The 20,947-nt window shown below is 38.3% G+C and overlaps 2 protein-coding genes and 1 pseudogene across 6 annotated transcripts in view; all 3 read right to left on the bottom strand.

The window, feature by feature from the left end:
- LRRC39 (leucine rich repeat containing 39) overlaps nt 1–8,518 on the bottom strand; it is a 29,778-nt gene extending 21,260 nt beyond the window's left edge. For both annotated transcript variants that reach the window (XM_047870433.1, XM_047870434.1), the window contains exon 1: nt 7,851–8,518. The gene's annotated coding sequence lies outside the window, so the exon portion shown is untranslated. The remainder of the gene's footprint in view (nt 1–7,850) is intronic.
- LOC125172412 (ragulator complex protein LAMTOR5-like) lies at nt 2,515–2,802 on the bottom strand (annotated as a pseudogene).
- A 4,143-nt stretch (nt 8,519–12,661) lies between the features above and the next one.
- Nucleotides 12,662–20,947, bottom strand: part of DBT (dihydrolipoamide branched chain transacylase E2) — a 53,259-nt gene continuing 44,973 nt past the window's right edge. For 3 of the 4 annotated variants that reach the window (XM_047871797.1, XM_047871796.1, XM_047871798.1), the window contains 4 exons: nt 20,452–20,529; nt 19,025–19,216; nt 18,797–18,868; nt 12,663–14,347 (listed from right to left, as the gene is read on the bottom strand). In XM_047871797.1, the coding sequence (XP_047727753.1) occupies nt 14,180–14,347; nt 18,797–18,868; nt 19,025–19,216; nt 20,452–20,529 (510 nt within the window). In that variant the 3' untranslated portion in view covers nt 12,663–14,179. Of the gene's footprint in view, nt 14,348–18,796; nt 18,869–19,024; nt 19,217–20,451; nt 20,530–20,947 lie in introns of all 4 variants that reach the window. The other variant, XM_047871795.1, reaches the window with a different exon arrangement.

The following is a 20,947-nucleotide window of genomic DNA, read 5'->3' as shown; positions in this document are numbered from 1 at the left end:
GGCTCAGGTCTTGAGCTCACAGTTTGTGAGGTCAAGCCCCACATTGGGTTCTCTGCTGACAGCACAAAGGCCACTTTGGATTTTCTGTCTCCCCTTCTCTCTGCCCCTCCCCGATTAGCATGCACGTGCGTTCTCTCTCTCAAAACCAAATAAACATTAAAAAAATATTTTTTGAGTTGGTAATATAAGCACATGGACCAAAATTCAAAAGATAATGAATCCTCACCTAAGCCCACCTCTAGCGATTTAGTTCTCTTCTCTGAAGGCAATCACTATGGCCACTTATTTGGGAGCCCTCCAAAGGTGGCCTGTGAAGTTACAAACATAAATATGCCTACATTCATGAAAAGCACACACACACATGCCATCACACACATACACACAAAATGCTAGCATACTATGTAGATTTTTCTATACTGTGTTTTCTTCAGAATATCTTGGAAATTGTTTCATATTAGTATAGAGTTATACCATCCTTTTATTTTATTTTTTTAACGTTTATTTATTTTTGAGACAGAGAGAGACAAAGCATGAACGGGGGAGGGTCAGAGAGAGGGAGACACAGAATCTGAAAGAGGCTCCAGGCTCTGAGCTGTCAGCACAGAGCCCGACGCGGGGCTCGAACTCACAGACTGTGAGATCATGACCTGAGCCGAAGTCGGCCGCTCAACCGACTGAGCCACCCAGGCGCCCCATCCTTTTAAATGACTACATAGCATTCTGGTGTGTAGGTGGACCATCATTTGTTTAGTTATTTGGACACTGGCAATTTTAGTGCTTTTATTAATTTTTAAAAATATTTTTAATGTTTATTTTTTGAAAGAGAGAGAGAATGGAGGAGGGGCAGAGAGAGATCATGACCTGAGCTGGTCAGACACTTAACTGACTGAGCCACCCAGGTGCCCCAATTTTAGTGCTAAAAGCACTTAAAAAATGCCTGATTATTCCATAGAAATTCTCTAATGCTTCTGTAACAAATAAACTCAGAGTTATGGGGCCACTTAAGACCACAGAAAGAGCAAAGATCACAGAACCTGAACTCTAATCTCCTGTCCAGAGTGTCTGTACCATCACATAAAATGGCTTCCCTGAATATGTTCATACAGCAACATTAAGGTGCCGGGAGGAGTTTTGCTTCTGTTAAGAAAAGTACTAAATTGTCTCTTTGGAAATAATTTAGATTTATCGTTCCCTTTAGCACTGTCTACCGTTACATTTTAATTTGACAGTATTTCTATGAAACCCACAAATTCCAAGGTTCTCTCTCTTTCCCTTTTCTAACTAATTTCCTATGCTCTCATCTAAAGAGGCAATACAAATATAAAGTGAGACCAACTTACACATTGTTGAAGTGACTTAATCTAGAGAAATGTCAGGGAAAGAAAAAAAAAAGTGAATGGATTCGCGACCTATTTATGAAGCATTTTAGACAGAATTTCAGTGATTTGGGGACATAGTGGGTGAGAGAAAAGGAAGAGACAAGGCACTGGATAGTGCCCTCTCATAGTCTGATCATCCTTCATGTTAGTGAGCTCCAAATTCTACTTTGCCAAAGTAGAATTAGGGGGAAAAGTCCCAACCTCCCTTGATACAGAACTGAGGAATGTGACTAAGGTTCTACTAATCATGTGCTTTGATTTAGAAGCAAAGAATGTGGGGAAACTGGCTGGGTGGCTACAGTTCATTTTTGCTGGTCTGACTACAGCAGAGGCAATATATTCTGGGGTTAGTTTTAACAGCAGGAGTTTCCTGGCCACAATGGATGCAGCTGGTTCTGGGGCAACTACAGCAGCTCTCTTTCCAGGCCAGTTCTGTTGTATAGTTCCAGGACTTGTTTGATGAATACCCCTTCTTACACAAACATGCCAGGGAGATTTCCATCATCTGTATGTAAGAAATGGATAAGAAACAGATATTGCTATTTTAACTATTTCTTGGTATATTTCCAAAAATCTGCTTATGCTATTTTTTCATGGACTGATTAGGGAATCATCTATTGATTTCATACCATAGAAGATGAGAATTCTGTGGTCTTAAACCACCTACTCAGTAACATACATTTCCCCTCCTCCAGTCCTCCCAATATAACATAATTTTTGTTAAATTGGTAGTGTTTGTTACTATGTAAATGTTATTCATAGCGGATCCAAATAACAGAAGTAATTACATTCATTTCTTTTTGTACTTTGTGGGTTTTTCTGGAGTTGTGTCCCTTTCTATTTGATTTTCTGTGTACCTATCACTGTATTTTTATATGCTTTTCTTTTCCTCCAACCAGATTTATTGAACATAACAAAATTCTGTACACAAAGTGACCTAGATCTTTCTTACTAATATTTTGACAAGTCAATCTGTGGAGGGTCCAAAAGTGGCTTACTGTAAAATTAATAGAAAAGTGCCCAATGCACACTAAATAAATGGCCTAACGACTGGAACTTTAATAGTTCTATAAGATAATTAACATAGGTTGGATTGAACCCCGATGACAGGCTGATATAGAACTGATAGGGGACGTCAAGAGGCCATTTTGTGCACTGCCACTGTGATGCCATCATTTTCCGGGATCATAATGTTCCCAGTATCTGATTCTAGACACACCACAAGAATATCAGTGGGGACTGAGGTTAGCTTAGCTGCTTGCTGGTCTAAAACAATGATCAAACAGTTATCACCCCAGCATGTTCCTTGGACTGGGCCCCATGGCAGCCCCGATCAAGCCCTTGTGAATCTGTGCCATAGGACCCCAGCAATGAATGGATTCCTCATTGTGTCTTCCAAGGGCTGCTCTAAGGTCATCTCCATCGTGTCTGCCATGAGCCCTGGCCCACATCTTTATATACCTGAATATCCTTGCAAAAGTCACATACTCCCTTGGCACCTCAGTTTCTTATTGGCAAAATGTAGATAAAAATAAGAGTTCTTCATGGGTTTTTGTGAGGATTAAATGAGTTAGTATACAAAAGAACTTGGACAGTGCCTGAACACAGTAAGTATTCAAAAAAGGTTAGTCTTATTACTACCCTCCAATAGTAAAGCCAAGAAAGGAGAAGATGGGAATGGATATGATTGCCATATGATCATAGGAAGGTTAGCTGTGAAAGGATTTTCTTCAGAGACTGAGACAAAAATCAAAGAAAAGACAATTTTACAGAGGAGAGGTAAATTTTAACTGTGTGAAGCATGAAGCCATTTAAGTATCTCATTGTATAATGTTGCACAAATTGCTTTATCTTCTCCTTCTATTGTTGTGGGTTTTCCAGCTGCTTGGTGCCCAGTTTTGCATTCTGAGGTCCCACAGGGATATATTTCATCAGAATCCATGGCCCTGGGGCCCCTGGGTAGCTTAGTCAGTTAAGTGTCCAACTTCAGCTCAGGTCATGATCTTACAGTTCATGGGTTTGAGCCCCATATCAAGCTCTGTGCTGACAGCTCAGAGGCTGGAGCCTGCTTCAGATTCTGTGTGTCCCTCTCTCTCTGCTCCTCCCCTGCTCATGCTCTTTCTCTCTCTCAAAAATAAATAAACATTAAAAAAAAAAAAAAGAATCCATGGCCTTGACTGACTACAATTGCAATGCTTGTATTTAGAAAAAGGAAACAAATCTAGGAAAACACCAAGTGGAATGGTCAGGTAAGAGAGGGTATAAAAGCACATTACAGGGGTGCTTGGGTGGCTCAGTGTGTTAAACATCTGACTCTTGGTTTTGGCTCAAGTCATGATCTCACTGTTTGTGAGTTCGAGCCCTGAGTTGGGCTCTGTGCTGACAGTGTGGAGCCTGCTTGGGATTCTCTCTCTCTTCCTCTTCCTCTGCCCTTCTCCAACTCATGCTTTTCTCTCTTGCTCTCAAATAAACTAAAAAAAAAAAAAAAAAATGCACATTACAAATAAAGTGTCATTCCAAAGAACTCAAAGCAGGATCTTGAAGAGATGTCTGCACACATGTTCAATGCTTCATTATTTACAATACCCAAGAGATAGAAGCAACCAAAATACCCACTGACAGATACATAAAGGAAATGTGGTGTATACACACAATGGAATGTTACACAGCTTTCCAAAAGAAGCAAAATTATGTCACATACTACAACGTGGAATAAACTTGAGAACATTATGCTATGTGAAATAAACCAGTCACAAAAGGACAGTCAATACTGTATGATTCTACTCATGTGAAGAGGCTAAAATAGTCAAAATCATACAAACCCAAAGTAGAAAGGTGGTTCATAATATGAGGAAACATGCATGATACCCTGTTACAAGAAAGAAAAAGATATAGCCTTTTTATTCTCTTCAGGCCTTCAGCTGACTGGATAACGCCCACCCACACTGGGGAAGGCAATCTACTTTACTCAGACTATAGATTCAAAGGTTAATTTCATCCTCTCACAGACACACCCAGAATGTTTGGCAAATGTCTAGGCACCCAGTCAAGTTCACACACAAAATCAGCCATCACAGTGGGTATACCTATTTAATGCACTAATAAATCAAAGCTTAAAGAGAGGGAGAGACTTTGTCAAAGACATACTGCTGAAAAAGCTGAGCTAAATTCCAACTCAGAAGGATTTGGCTCCTAGACTTGGACCATTGGGTCATTCTACTTCCTTTTAAAAACAAGTTTATGGAAGTCACACAAAATTACATTTGTAGTGGACACCAACAATATCAAAGCAATTTTATTATCGCTTAATACATCTTTAGAGGGGCAGTGAATAGAGACAGGGAGGAACAGGGGGGACTGAGATTCAGGCTACATAATTCCATTTCTTTTTCACTCTATTCCATCATGACCTGTGCTAATACATAGGCTTACATTTAAAGAAAGATTATAATGGTTTTAAACATGGAACACTAAGATAAAGTAGTTATTACTCCCTCTGTTTTTAAAGGCATGTGTTTTTAATTTGCTGATTTATTTATCTTATGTCATCTCTACGCCCAATGTGGAGCTCAAACTCACAACACTGAGATCAAGAGTTGCACACTCTTCTGATTGAGCCAGCCGGGTGCCCCTAAAAGCATGATTATATCAGACCTAGAGCATTTTCTTTTACAAAGTGAAATAGAACAGTCGAACTACTGCTCATTTAGTCAAGCTTCTTCCCATAAATTCTGACAACACTACAGTACTATAAGGAATCATATCAAGCATAGAAGCATCTGCTTTGTGTGACCCATTTATTCAAATAAGAAAAGAAAATAATGGAACATAGGGAGAAACAATGGAAAATAAGAGTATACTACCTTGGGATTTTAATCCGTAAGGCCCTTTTATGACTCCTTAGAGTCTTTTTTAAATTTTTTAAAATGCTTATTTTTGAGAGGGAGAGAGAGCTCACATGCACAAGCAGGAGAGGGGCAGAGACAGGGGGAGACAGAGAATCCCAAACAGACTCCATGCTGTCAGCACAGATGCCCATGTGGGGTTTGGACTCATGAACTGTGAGGTCATCACCTGAGCTGAAACCAATAGTCAGACACTTAACCAGCTGAGCCACCCAGGCGCCCCTTCCTAGAGTCTTTTAATAAAACAAAATGTTAGTTGTCAGAATGGAAGTCTTTGAAGCAGAAACACCATGTAACTAGAGTTCCAAGAAACATAAATATGAGCCTTGCCCTCATCAGATAAAAAATTTTCAGTGTTAGGAATTCTCTTTCAGAGATAGAATTTGAAGACTCTGTAATTGTACTTTGTTTATATCTTTTCCTTTTTTTTTTTTAATGTTTACTTATTCATTTTGAGAGAGAGAAAAACAGAGAGAGTGCACATGAGCAGGGAAGGGGCAGAGAGATAGAGAGAGAGGGAGAGAGAGAATCCCAGGACAGAGCCTGACACAGGCCTCAATCCCACAAACTGTGAGATCATGACCTGAACTAAAATCAAGAGTTGGTTGCTTAACCTATTCAGCCACCCAGGTGCCCCTTAAACAAGAATATTTTAAAACTGATTTGTTGAGCTGTAGGGTTTTCTGGAACATTGATATTCTTTTATGTGAAAATGTTCCATTAAGGTCGTGTGTGTGTGTGTGTGTGTGTGTGTGTGTGTGTGTGTACAAAGGGATGGAAAGTAGACAACATGATTGCCAAACATTGCCAATGTGGAGTCACTATTTTCCACATTTTGATACTTCTATTAGGAAATTACAGCTTCATACTAACTTGTACCACTTGGTCCAACAAAATAGGGACATTTCCTCCAAGATGATAGGAAACACTATTAGATACCAAATACCTTTCCCCTGGAGCTCAAGTTCTCAGATTCTAGCCAGTCTCACATGACTTCTGCCGCATGACCCCACAGAGTTTCAGTCTTTAATAACTGACATATTTAAGTTACTAAAATGGCTGAGAAAAAAGTTTAGCTTTAAATGCGAATTATTTCTTTTTTCTGTCATTAAACATATGTCTTATAGCCAAAAATTAATGTATTTAACTAAGAATAAAAATGTACTTCTGACCTTAGGATTTTGTGCCAGCTGTCATTTTACACACACACACACACACACACACACACACACACAGCATTTCACTAACCTAATCAACAGTGGAGACACAAGAAATTAGTGTATTCAGACACTCATTTGTTCTGTAGCCTATGGGGAATGGGCCAGAAACTAGAAGGTCATTTGAATTTGAGTTTAAAATCTTCATTTGAGAAAAGCATGCTGTGAGTCTAATATGTAATTTAGCAAACAAAATACACATGAACAAAACATCATTTCTCTTATGAATAAGTTGGTGCTATAGTTTTCTTGTGTAAAGAATGTTCTCACAGGAAATATAAAACCTAAGCAGTAATCAGAATATTATTCAACTTTCTGGGGCAATTTAAACCTCAAATCAGATGACCACAGAATAGAAGCCACTGCAGTCTTGTTTCAAAAGAAAAAAACAAAAACAAAAGAAAGAACAATACCGCTCCTATATCCACCAAATAAGAACCCCAGAACTGCACTTTCAGTCAAATGAGGTATTTTGGGCCACATAACAAAAAGATACGTTCTTTCTGCTTTTATTTTTATGCACTGCTTTTCAGTTCTACAGAAATAAAAGCTATGCCAAACTTTTAACTCTTTAACTGCATAATTCTATATGAATTACATAATATTTTGTTTCTAGGATAGAGACCCAACTTTTGAGGACATATTGTATACATTTCAAAAGACAACTACAAAAATTGTTTTTTCACATTTCCACACATACTATGCAATTACTAAACCTGTAACATCTAGTAAAGAGAGAAGCTGTGAGAAATGACAATGCATTTAGAAAAAATTACAACCCCCCCAACATCTTTTGTAAATACCATTTTGTTACAATTAGAGTGCATTACATTTATATATCAATATTTTTCATTTTCACAACCTTATTAGGGAAACTAGTGCAGTAAATGACAATGGTGGTTTTAAAAAAGCCATGGAAGCCCTTCTAAGCTTGTGACAGAAACATAATGGGACCAAAGCCAGGTTCTTGTGCAATTTGTAAAGCCCTTGGTTTGCAGTTATTAGTGCGGCGACTTAGCTCATCGAGGACTCTGTGTCGCATTTGAATAACTAATGTTTCAAATTATTAGTCATTCTGATTTATATTCATCCCTGCAGTTTCCATTAATTTAATTACCCCTGCCATCAACGTAGTTGCTTTTGTTACTGCAGTTTGAACTCTGGCCTCCTTTTCCCAGGGAATTAATTTGTTGGGTTTTTCCAGATGATTGCACTCTTGCAACTTCCACACAGATTTTATAACCTTGATTTTTTTACTTTTCTTTTTGCCACATTTTTAGAACTACTTAACACATATTTAGAACATATTAAGAAGCTTCCTGCAGCAAACTTCAAATGACATAGCTTACCCCAAGTTTAGCACAGTCTGACGGTTCCTCTGGAAATACAGGCGGGTGGAGGCTTTGGGGCTTGCTGGAGGGACTCGGCCTCCCCCTCCTCAGCTTGGGATAAGCTTGAACCCTTTTTTGACCATCCCGACTTTGCCTCTTATCTAACCTAAATTCTTAATCTCCCACCTGTTCTCATTTCTGTCCTTTCTCTTGTCAAGGCCCAGAGCAGCTGTTCTCAATGCTTTGTGTTGAAACATTCCACATGATACTCAGTAAAAGCCTGAGTATCTCTTACTCTTGCTCGTGATTGGGTTTTGTGGCTCTCCTCTGGACCATCTCCAAATTCTCCTGCTCAGTTCTAGCAAGCTGGCCTAGAGTTCTCTCACAAGGATCTGACTAGCACAAGAATTAGCTCGTGGTTAAAACCCTTCGGCTCAGGACTGCAACTGCCTCATACTGAAGTCATTTCCCTTTCATTCTGAGCTTGCAGTCATCAAGGATTAATGCTACCTTCAGTGTTTGCCTAAATGGTAATGCTTTCTGGAACGGAAAAGAGCTGTGGTAATTTTGTGGGGATAACAATGATAACATGAGTCACCTCAGGGTTTGGCGTAAATAATTCAGAGTTGACCTGGTCTCTCTGAAACACGTGATGACCTTGAGACACGAAAGAGTGAAAATGAGTGCCTAGCGCTCAGGAGAGTGATGTGGGTAGAGAGAACTATTTAGGAGATCACCTCAGGGTTTGGCGTAAATAATTCAGAGTTGACCTGGTCTCTCTGAAACACGTGATGACCTTGAGACACAAAAGAGTGAAAATGAGTGCCTAGCGCTCAGGAGAGTGATGGGGGTAGAGAGAACTATTTAGGAGACATCTGGGAGACAGGTGTGGCCAAACCTTTTGCCGAACACACTGTGATTACAGGTGAGCAGCTGGGAAGGAAGCCAGATCACAAGGAGTTCAAGACCATCCATTCTAAAAGTTAGGCAAAGGCAAGAAGGAACAAGACAGGAGTGTGTTCGTGCAGAGGCAGGTACAGGTAAAGCTAACAATGTGAGAACGGAGTGTTTTGAGCCTTCTCTTAGGTAGAGGGAAATTGGCTTTAGAGAAATAGAGAATTTCTTGGGGAAGGGGATTATTTTAAAAATAAGAACAGTTCGGGGCACCTGGGTGGCTCAGTAGGTTGGGTGTCTGACTCTTGATTTCAGCTCAGGTCATGATCCACAGTTGTGGGTTTGAGCCCCACGTCAGGCTCTGAGCTGACTCTGAAGCTCTCTCTCTCCCTTTCTCTCTGCTCCTCACAAGTGTGCACTTTCTCTCTCTGTCCCAAAATAATAAACTTAAAAAAAAAAGTAAGAACAGTTCTCTCCATATATTTATTAGGGCAGCACAATTCAATAGCATTTTCTATGGTAATGGAAATATTCGATGTCTGTAATGTCCAATATGGTGCACACTAGCCACATATGGCTCTTCACATTTAAATTTCAATTAATTCAAATGAAATAAAGTTAAAATTCAGCTTCCCAGTTATACTAGCCACATTTCAATTGCTCAATAGCCACAATAATTAATTGAAATTTAAGTGTGAAGAGCCACATGTTGCTAGTAACTATTGCATTGGAAAGCTCAGAGTTAGGGTTATTACTACCTAAAGTAAAAGATTAATCTGAAAATACCAGTGTCTTCAAACAATACAAGTTATTTTACCTGTATCACATGCAAACCAATCAGTACTGGGGTGTGGTGGTGGGGAGACTTTATCACCACCTAGTCATTTGGAGATACTTGTTTCTTCCATCTTGTGTGGCTGCCATCTTCAACATAAAGTCCTCAAGGTTGCTGTGGAGAGGAAAGAGAGGGAGTACAGAAGATCTCTTGGGAGGTTCTATGGGCCACATTTAGAAATGGTTACATCACTTTACCTTCTCCAATGGCTAGAAATAAATCACATGGCCCTACGTAACTGCAGGCTAGGCTGGAAAATATTTAACCGTGTGCCCAAAAAGAAAAGGAAACAGGTTTATAGACATACATTACCCTGATACATTTATCAACAAGAAAAAAAATTAAATTTGCTGAGAGTTCTGGGATCAGTCTCCAATAACTTCTCCATGAGGAACTGGAAATGAATCTTAACCAGTGTGCTGGAGACGTGCATCTGGTACAGTTCTAGATGTAAGGAAGAGACTAAAAGATCAAAATGGGCCCATGGGATTAAACATAAAACAAGGATCAGGAAGAAGAAATGGAATTAAAATAGAGAGTAGGAAGTGTGGGTTTTGCTGAGAGAGAATCACATCTTCCTCCAAAAGGAAAACAAAGGGAAAGTGTGAGAATATAGAGATTTTGAGGTGAAAAGGGGAGAAATGACAGAACCTTGGGTTGAATCACTTTGTGTTCTCTGAAGACAGGAGGAGCTGTCTGCTGGGTACAACAGGGCTGGGGAGCCATTTGTGTAGGTGCTTAAATGAAGGGAAGAGACTTGGCACAGGTACTGTGAAGAATGGCTGAGGCATTTGCTGAAGAATCTGGAAGGAATCAGTTTAACCTGGAGACCATGATCTCTCATAGGATGTCAGGTACACTGGAATGCATATCTTCTTTTTCTCTTGATAGATATCCCTATGGTAAGCCATAGCATCCTGTTAATCTTGTTTTTTTCGTAGCAATGGACTTGGAAAATATAACTTAAACTTTTTCCTTCTGCCATAATTAATATACCAGTATAAGCATAAAACATCAAAGCTAGTGAATAGATTAGCATGCAAAATTTTCAAGAAAGATGAATAGAAAATACTGAAGCTAGTGATTCATATTTTGACATCAGATGAATTGTCAACACCGCATCATTTGATATTTGAGAATCACATTACTTCTTGTTACTAAAACTAGGAAGAAAATACAAATATTCTTTCTCGGAGATATTGAAAAATCTTGGAATCACAACCAATAGTTTAATATTATCTTCTGTATTTACCTCTTACTCCCTATTCTACCTCTTCAAATTCCTCTGTACCCATGGTCTTAAAGAGATCTCTTAGAAAACATTCATTATTGGGGTGCCTGGGTGGCATCAGACTTCAGCTCAGGTCATTATCTCACAGCTTGTGAGTTCGAGCCCCACGTTGGGCTCTGTGCTGACAGCTCAGAGCCTGGAGCCTGCTTCGGATTCTGTGTCTCCCTCTCTCTGTTTCTTCCCCACTTGTCTCTGTCTCTCAAAAATAAACATAAGAAAAAAGAAAACATTCATTATTTAATATGAGGTGGGGTGGGAGGGCAATATCTCACTTCATTTGGTTGACTTTTATTTTTTAATCTGCCCAGATATTCTTCCAGATCTCCTTTCTTATTAGTCCATGTGCATTGGGGCTGACTGACTTCCAGGCTCCAAAGGTGACCGTTAAGATCCAAGCCTGGCCAATCAGGCCATTATACTCCCCTGCCCACATTAATGGGCGTGAACCAAGCCAGACCAATCTAAACTTCCCTTGAGATTTTAACTCGAACAATGTGAGTTCTGAGGAATGTAAGTCTGGGTACTTGTAGGCATCTTTGTCAACACACTGGGACAGCTTGACCTGAGAATGAGGTCAACACGAGGCAAAAAAGATCCAATAGTTACAGAGTGACGAGACAGAGATACAGAGACAGAGGCAGACAGGGACAGCAAAACAGAGACAGTCTGGAATTTATTAAGTCCCTGGATCCAGCCATACCTGAAACCGATGCCCCTGAGGATTTCAGTTATATGAATCGAGTTCCCTTTGTAACATAACCTAGTAAGAATTAGGCTTTTGCTACTAATAGTGGAGAAAGTCCTGACAGTTAAGCTTTAAAAGTAAAGGTTCAGGCTGAAGAGGAGAGAAATTTGAACAATGGAATGCAACAAGTAGTCCCTGCATTTTTATCTCCCTCAAATCTTTGACCTTTTTGATAATGGTACTTTTGACATGTCCCAGGGGACAAGAGTAGAAAAGAAAACAAAAGAAATGAAACCGCTTTCTCAATTGCTGAGAAAGCTCAGAGAAGACCTGGAGAAAGATAATGTAAAATCTGGGCTTTGTCAGGCAATTCACTTGATAGTGTCTCAACCCAATACTACTGCCTATTGGTTACTGGATTAAGTCAGACAAGTTGGTCAGAGTTGTGTTAAGAATAAGGGGATTCACATGGGTTGAGTGTCAGTTTGCACATTAGTGGCTATGTGACATTAAAAAATTGTTATATATTTTATGGTCTTCTGTAACCAGAAATGGATAAAATATCTTCTGTGGCAGAGACAGCAATTATCCCCTAATATCCATTATCTCCTTCACCCATAGTAACAAAATATTTAGCTAAGCACATGCCTTCTCATTTCCCAGTCTCCTTTGCAGCTAGGTGTGGCCATATGACTAGGTTATAGTTATAATCATGGGATGCAAGGAGCACTGTACACTGTAGACTTGGGGAATCTTCCTTAAGAGACAACTGATCATATGGTTAGTCACTTAAAAGTCTGCAAATGCCATTAATAGGGAATTGGTTAAATTATGGTACATCCTCCCATAACCCTCCCAGACAGGATTAGCAACATTTATTAGACACCCTGATAGCACCCTGTTTTTCTCCCCAGTTAGACATGTAATGATATTTTACTTTTTAGAATTATTTAATACCTGCCTCCTCTATTTGACTGTAAACTAATGAAGGCAGGGACCATGAGGGCAGGCATTCTATGCCCAGTGCTTAGCACCATGCTGAGTATACAGTAGATGTTTAATATCAAATGTCTAACAAACACACACAGAATATTATGCAGCCACTTAAAAGTATGATAATGTAGAATTGTTTATTGACATGTCAAGTTACTTGTGATATAATGCTAAATTAAAAAATCAAATTATAAAATAGTAGATAAAGCATGATCATTTTTATAAAAAGAATAGCTATGTATACAGATACCTTGATCAAAATGTTAATAGTGGTATGATCATGGATGATTTTATTTTCTTTTTGACTCTTTGTACTACCTAAATTTAAAAAATAATAACATTCATTTGATCCATTATTTTCTAATCTACAGGTCATTTTCATTTTGAAAAAAATCAAGCAGATTTAAAACAACTTTTTTTTCTCACAAAATTTCACTTGAACATATAGTAATCAATTAGAAAACATTAGAAGCAAACTGGATTTCTGAATGCAAATCAAAACATTGGATTATATTCACCTTGATGCTATTTCTGATTAAAGTGGGCCTCTTACAAAATGATCATTATGATACTTTCATTTCTGTATGAGATTCATTATTTTAATGTCCATAATTACTCATTAGACTCTTCTCTCTCTTGTTATGCACATTCCTTCTTAGGATATGGAGAATGGAATACATCTTAATTTCTTACTCTATTCTATGTTTTAGCTGAAGACAAGAAAGATAAAAAATAGTTAAAAGGCATTGGACTTCTAAATGTAAGACAATGTCAGCGGCTGCTACATTTAAAGCACTTCTCTTACATGAGGCAAGTTTGCAGAGGTGGTTTTTTTCCTAACAACACACCAAAAAGTTACCAATTCTAAAAGAATATTCATTTTAAGCAAACACTTTTGATAGCCTTACTGGTTATAAAACTATAACTGGGATTTTTTTTTTTTTTTTTTTTTTTTAAATAAGCTCTATGCCCAAGGTGGGGCTTGAACTCATGACCTCAAGATCAGGAGTCACATGCTTTTCCGACTGAGCCAGCCAAGCACCCCTATAATTGGGCATTTTTAAGATTAGCTTATAATTTTCTCTTTTAAAAGATATTAGTTTATATAAACAAGACATTTACAGATAATCTCTACAAAGCAACATAACCGTGGATATCTTAAAAGTTTAAGTATAATTGCACTTTTTTATACAACAGTTAGCATTATTGTGGGGAAATGAAAGATACTTTTGTGTGTAAATTCCATTTCCCAACTAAGTGTAATTGAAAAGTTTCATTAAGGGGCAATCTAAAATTAAAAGAGGAAAAGAAAAAAAAAATAGGGTAAATACCAGATATTGCAATCTGTCTTTTAGTAACGTTAATTTCGTCGTTCTTCCTAGTTTCAGTCCATGGACACAAAGACCTCAGCACCATAGTAAGAAGTCACACTATGACCTACAAAATGTGACAGCCCCGGGAGAACTATTACACCGTTATTCATTTTCTGTAAAATGTCTAACAGAACAGAGATAAATATTGTGCCTGGGAACCTGAATCACACAATACAAATCATTTATAATACAAATTGTGATGAAGAACGTGTGCTGTGCAGCAAGGCTCTACATGTTCTTTGGACACTGAAAAAGTTCAATGACGCCTTACACTCTTCATTTCAGATCTAGGAGCATAAAAGCTGGGTTCTCTAAGTAGGATTTCCACAAATTAGAGAAGCGTGACATTGTAGCACCATCGATAATTCTGTGATCAGCTGACCAGCTCACATTCATTATCTGTGCCTTAAACACTTCTCCTTTCTCGTTAAATCGGGGAAGGACCTAGAAATAAGGCAAAGAACAGAGTCAAACTTCATTTGCTCCAAGTACAAGCTCTAGCAACAGCAATGGTGAAAGATTAGGCAACCCCCCTTCCTGTGACAGAAAAGAAAGGGGCATCCCAACGACTTGAAAATTTTTCCCATCTCTGTACCTGCCTCAAGCTTTTCAGTTTCTCCAAGGTACTTCCTGTCTCCTGTATAATTTCCTTATTTACAGTAAATCTCTTCTCAGATTTCAATTTGTTTTTAACAGTTATTTATTGAGCAGCTACTATGTGCCAGGTACTCTTCTTGACTCTGGGGCTAAACCAGTGAACAAAACAAATAACAATCCTTGCCTTCCTGGAGCTAACATTGTATGGAGAAAGAGAGAAAACTAAGATAAATAAGCAAAATATATAGCATGTTAGAGAAAAGTACAAAGGAAAAAATAAAGCCATGTGGAAAGGGGAGAGAGTGTAGGCAGTGGCTAGATGTAGGCAGCATTTTTTGTTTGGCAGGGTGGGCAGGGAAAGCCTCACCATCGTTTCCTTACTGAAGGCAGCGAGGAAACAAGCCAGATGTATCTTCAAAGAGAGACAGAGGGGAAACATGAATTTGGAGTGTTAGAGGAACAGCAAAGTAGGCAGGGTGGCTGCAGTGGAGGGGCAGGGGTGAGAGGTGGGAGATGAGGTCATGGATGGAGCAGAAAGAAAGTGGGGCACACTGTCAAGGGCAATGCTTCTCAATCTGTTTTTGGTAAATGACTTATTGTTATTAAAAAAATTTTTTTAATACAGGGGCGCCTGGGTGGCAGTACAGTTAGTTGGGTGTCTAACTTTGGCTCAGGTCATGATTTTGTGGTTCATGGGTTCGAGCCCTGCATTGGGCTCTGTGCTGACAGCTCAGAGCCTGGAGCCTGCTTCGGATTCTGTGTCTCCCTCTTTCTCTGCCCTTCCCCAACTCATACTCTCTGTCTCTCTCTCAAAAATAAATAAATAAAATAAAATAAAATAAAATAAAATAAAATAAAATAAAATAAAATAAAATAAAATAAAATAAAATAAAATAAAATAAAATAAAATTTCTAATCCATTGCAAGCTATTTTTAAAAAATATATTAAAAGTAAATTACTAAAAGAAAAATTTAAAAGATATATAAAACGCAAGCCCTAACTTCTTGTATTAGATTCAATACACCAAAAATCACCTGTCAAACTGCTGTGAAAGCATCTAAGCCCTACTCTCCCTTTCTGTACTGGTGTCCTCACAGTCTGGATACAACATTCATGGCCTCACATGGGTACCTGATCACACTGCGTAGCACCAGTGGAAGGCCATATAGGCCACTGCAGCTACTTTGGCTCTGATCTAAGTGAGGTGAGAAGTTATTGGAGGTTTCTGGGCAGAATGGTCATTTACTGAAAGGGGAAAACTTCAGGAGGAGTAAGTTTGAGGGTGGGAGGTGGTGAGGAAAGGAACAGGAAATTCAAGATGCCTAATTAGATATCCAACCAGGATATATGAATTTCCAGATCAAAGGAGAGATATAAACTTGAGTGTCATCAGTATATAAATGGCGCTTAAAGCCATAAGATGGGATCAGATAAAGAAAACGGCCAGAAGGGCGCCCAGGAATACCCCACAGCTTAAAGACAGAATCAAAATCTTCCTTGGGAGATAAGGAAGTTTCAGCAAAGGAGCCTCAGAGGGAATCAGCAGGAGATAGAAGGAAAGCCACAATAGCAAGGTATTCTGCAAAGTCACAGTGAAAGAGGTTTTCCAAGGAAGTGGGATGGCTCAATTGACTCAGGTGCAGCCAATAGGTTAGGGAAGACAAGGACAGAGAACTGAGTTATGTGGGGGTTTTCGTAACTTAGACTTTTTGGCAACAAGACGTTCAAAATTTATAGTGAAAACAGAAAATGACAAAGGAGAGATGACACTATGAAAGAAAGGGATTGGAGACACACTATTTGTTCCCACCCAACAAATATTAGAAGACTTATACTCCAAGAACTATTCTTCATAGCTTGATGAAATCATGGGTAACAATGATTTGGTAAAAACACACCTATTGAACAGATATCTGCACACCAATGTTCATAGCCGCACTATTCACAATAGCCAAAAAAAGAAAACAACTCAAATACTCATTAGAGATGAACAGATAAACAAAAAGTGATGTACACAAGCAGAGTTTGTTGGGCCAAGGAAAAACTTCAGGAGATGGATGGTGGTGATGGTTGTAAACACATGAATGTACCTAATGCCACTGAACTGTACACATTAAAATGGTAAACTTATGTTTTGTAGATTTTACCATAATTATACACACACACACACACACAATCCAGAAGAAAATACATCTTATCTTTAAGGAAAAAGAAAAACAAAACTTTCTCAGATAGGTATGATGGCTTGGAAACTGTAGGAAGTCAGAATTCTGTGAGATTCAAATGCTGGGTGGAGAATGGGTGACAGGGAAATTATATTCAGAGACACTCCTGATTTGTAAAGAACAGAGTCTCACTATGTGTTTCTGGATCTCTCTCCCTATCTCCTCTCTATGCTAGAAGGGAGAGTAGATGCTAGGAAAAAGGAGTAACGTAGTAGCTGAAGTATTATCTGTAAGAAAGCAAATCAAAGGCTGAATGAGGGACACCTGGGAGGCTCAGTAGGTTAAGCGTTCGACTCTTGATTTTGGCTCAGGTCAGGATCTCACAGTTTGTAGGATCCAGCCCCATGTCAGGCTCTGTGCTGGCAGGATGGAGCCTGCTTCGGATTCTCTCTCTCTCTCTCTCTCTCTCTCTCTCTCTCTCTCTCTCTCTCTCTTTCTTTGCCCCTCCTCTGTTCATGTGCTCTCTTGTTCTTTCTCTCAAAATAAATAAGTGAATGTTAAAAAAAAGTTTTAAAATATTGGAAGTGCAATTACAGAGGCTTTATGTTCTGTTTTTGGAAGAGAATGCTTAACACTGAAAAATTATTGATCTGATGAGGGCAAGGTTCATATTTATGTTGCTTGGAACTCTAGTTACATGTTGTCTCTGCTTCAAAGCCTTCCATTCAGATAAGTAACATTTTGTTGTATTAAAAGACTCTAAGGAGGGGTGCTTGGGTGGCTCGGTTGGTTACATGTCCAAATCTTGGTTTCAGCTCAGGTTCATCATCTCACAGTTCATGAGATCGAGCCCCACATTGGGCTCTGCACTGACAGTGCAGAATCTGCTTGGGATTCTCTCTCTATCCTTATCTCTCTCTCTCTCTCTCTCTCTCTCTCTTTCTCACACACACTCTCTCTCTCTCTCTCTCTCTCTCTCTCTCAAAATAAACATTAAAAAAAAAAAAGGCTGAATGAAAGTATCTGTGGAGGCTTGGATGCCAACACAAAAGTAATAAACTCATGAAAGACAAGTCCCAGAGATACTCAGTGTGGAAGCATCATAAACATAAAGAAAAAAGATTCTTCTGAAAGCATGAAGACCAAAATCATAGTCAATGTGGTGATGACATTTAATAATGGTGGTACTGAGATGGAATCCAGGGGCTTACTTCTTTTAACTCTAGTGGTTCTCAACACTGAGTTAATAGGGATGCCCAAGCCCTATCTGCTACACCACCCAATTGTGATTCAGTTGGTATAGGGTGAGCGTAGGCATTTTTTTCCCAAGGTCCCCACATAGCCAAGGTTAAGAATCATTGCAACCTTTATTCTAGGTCAGTGTCTCCTAAAACATGGCCACAGGTCACTCATGTTGGAACCACCTGGGTTCTTATTTAAAATGTTAAGTTCTGGAAGCTCGGTCCCCAAGGCTAAGAATACTGCAATTTTTTTTTTTTTTTTTTTTTTTTTTGCAGTTTATTTATTTTGGGAGAGAGAGAGAGAGAAAGGGAGGGAGAGAGAATCCCAAGTGGGCTCCACACTGCCAGTGCAGAGCGTGATATGGGGCTCGAACCCACAAACCATGAGATCATGACCTGAGCCAAAACCAAGAGCCAAGACGCTTAACCGACTGAGTCCCCCAGGTGCCCCAAGAATACTGCATTTTTAACTAGTACTCTCAACGATTCTTGAACAGAGCGAAGTTTGAGAAAAATTCTGTAAATGGTGTCTCACTGTGCTATAAATAATAATTTGTACTGGCCTACTATTATCTTTGGTATTCAGAAATAAAAATTTTTGATAGAAGTAGATTGGCTAGATTTGTGGTTATCCATGATGACTCACATCAGTGCCTGGCATAAACCATGATGGTTGATCCATACAGAACAATCCAGATCACCACCATGTTATATACAGAGGCAGACACTAGAATTGCAGGCCTACCTCTTAGGAAGAAATAACTGGCCTACTGAGCCAAATGTTATACTCAAACCTACAAAGCAAGGGAAAAACCGCTGAAATGTCACTCTGTTGTGTTTACTCTCCCAATTTGCTAAGACTCTTTTGCCAGTTAGTTGATAAACATACCTTGATGGATCCGAGAGCCCCAATTGCTACTTCGGGTGGCAGTATCACTGGTTTGGCATAGGTCCCACCAATCTGAAAAAAAAAAAAAAAAGAAAAAAGTAAAAAGGAAAAGTAGAAAAAGTAAGCTTTTGGGGAACAAATGGCAAATGCAATATTGTATTTTTCATTGAATATATGATCAGAAACCTTAAGTTATGGTTTATGAATTTGAACATTCCTATTACTCACTGATCCGATGTTGGAAAGGGTAAATGTTCCTCCTGTAAGGTCAGTGGTACTGAGCTGACCTGCAGACCCCAATTTCTGAAGGCGGTTCAACTCAGTGGCGATCTCAAATATAGAGCAGATCTGAACGTTTTTCACATTAGGGACAATCAACCCCTGCTCAGTATCCATTGCTATCCCAATGTTGTGAGAAGCCTAAAAAAAAATTATAGAGTAAGCCTTTTCATAAGTTAATAGAAAAGAAAAGAACAACCTTCACTATCTTATAAAAACAACTGCCAAAAACTGTTTCTACCAGATTGGTGATAATTTAAATAATTTTTAAAGGATTTTAAAAGGATTTTTTTGCAAAAGATAAATTTTTATTGGTAAGAATATAGGGCAACAGGCTATTTCTATACATTACTAGTGGATATATAAGCTGGGGGGTATATAAGATTTTCTCGGGAATATTTATCAATATGTACCAACATTTATAAAACTTTGTGTTTAGGAGATAAATATAGAAGTATATAGAGATACACAGGGATATTGAGTTCAGACTAAGTCTGAGAAACTGCAAACAATCAAAATGTTTATCAATAATAAGCCACTGGTTAAACAAATAACAAAATTATGTTTATTGACATGTAATGATGTCCATTATATATTAAATGAGAAAGGAATAAGTTTAAAACCTTCAAGTTAAAAACACAATATGTATAAATACATATGATTTTTTTAAGTATGTGAAAATAAAATCCTGGAAGGATGCACGTCTCCACACAAACAGTAAGTTATTTTAGGGTCATAGGATTGAAGGTAAAGATGGTTACCTTCCTGTCTGAATATTTTTTGCAACAAGTATATACTTAATCAGGAAATTGTATTAATCATATGTATGAATCATATTGTATGGGAAGATTTTAAATCCGACCAGCTAAAATATCTAAGCTCACTTTCTAATAAGAAATATAAATAAGGATCAGCATCCCAAAAAGTGTTCTCAAGTTTCAATAAATCTTCAGTCCAAACAGAAGAGTTCACTCAAGTGGAATCCATACTTTCATTACTTTTCCTATTTCTGGTTAAATTATTCTGGTTTTAAAAACTGCAGGAACTCCATTTTGAGAGAGGTTATTCCTTTGAGTGGAGGATATGCACAATGGTTAACATAATCCATTGCTTGACAGCCATTTATTTCTATTATTTTAAGCGATAAACCAAAGGGGCTTAAAAATGGTACTCCATATATCTGAACAGTATCATTATTAACAAATAAAATCATTAACAATAGTAACAAATTATACTTCGGTTTAATATTTTATCTCATACCTTTAATTCTAGTCTAAAAAAACCCCGCTGTTTGAGGTACAAAAGATTTTCTAACCTACAAGTTCATCTGCACTATTTTCTGTATTTGCAAGAACTTGCCAGAACACATAGCCAACCTTATATGTTATGTTCTGGCAGTTTTCATCCACAGAAGCATTAAGGATAGGAAACTGTAGTAGTCCCAAGGAAGCAGCCTGTTTAACAGAAAGAGAATGCAACATTAGTACTTTTAACTCAGGAAACTGGAAGCAGTAAGAGGTGTGAGGGAGGGAGGGAGCTTTATTTAATGATGCTTAATTACGCTGAGCTTAATTTCAAGTCTATATGTACCTAGGTATATTACTCCCACTGTTACCTCCAAGCAGGCGTGCAACTAGTCACCCTAATCACTTAAGAATAAAAGATAACATTGTCAAGCAGCTGTAAACATCAAGATTTTCAAAATGACTATACAGATCAACCAAAGTACCATAGAAAATATCTAAATTCTATGTGATTTCCTCACTTGCACATAGAATCTTACATGAGAAGTAAACTTGTAGTTCAAAACACTGAATTAAAACACAAAAAGGTAGTAAGCTGTTTCCCTGTGGAGAAAGAGCAAGTGATAAG

This window comes from Prionailurus viverrinus, chromosome C1 (genome assembly GCF_022837055.1).
Source record: "Prionailurus viverrinus isolate Anna chromosome C1, UM_Priviv_1.0, whole genome shotgun sequence".
Lineage (NCBI taxonomy): Eukaryota > Metazoa > Chordata > Mammalia > Carnivora > Felidae > Prionailurus > Prionailurus viverrinus.
The sequence above is the reverse complement of the archived record's forward strand: the minus strand, read 5'-3'. Positions and strand labels throughout refer to the sequence as shown.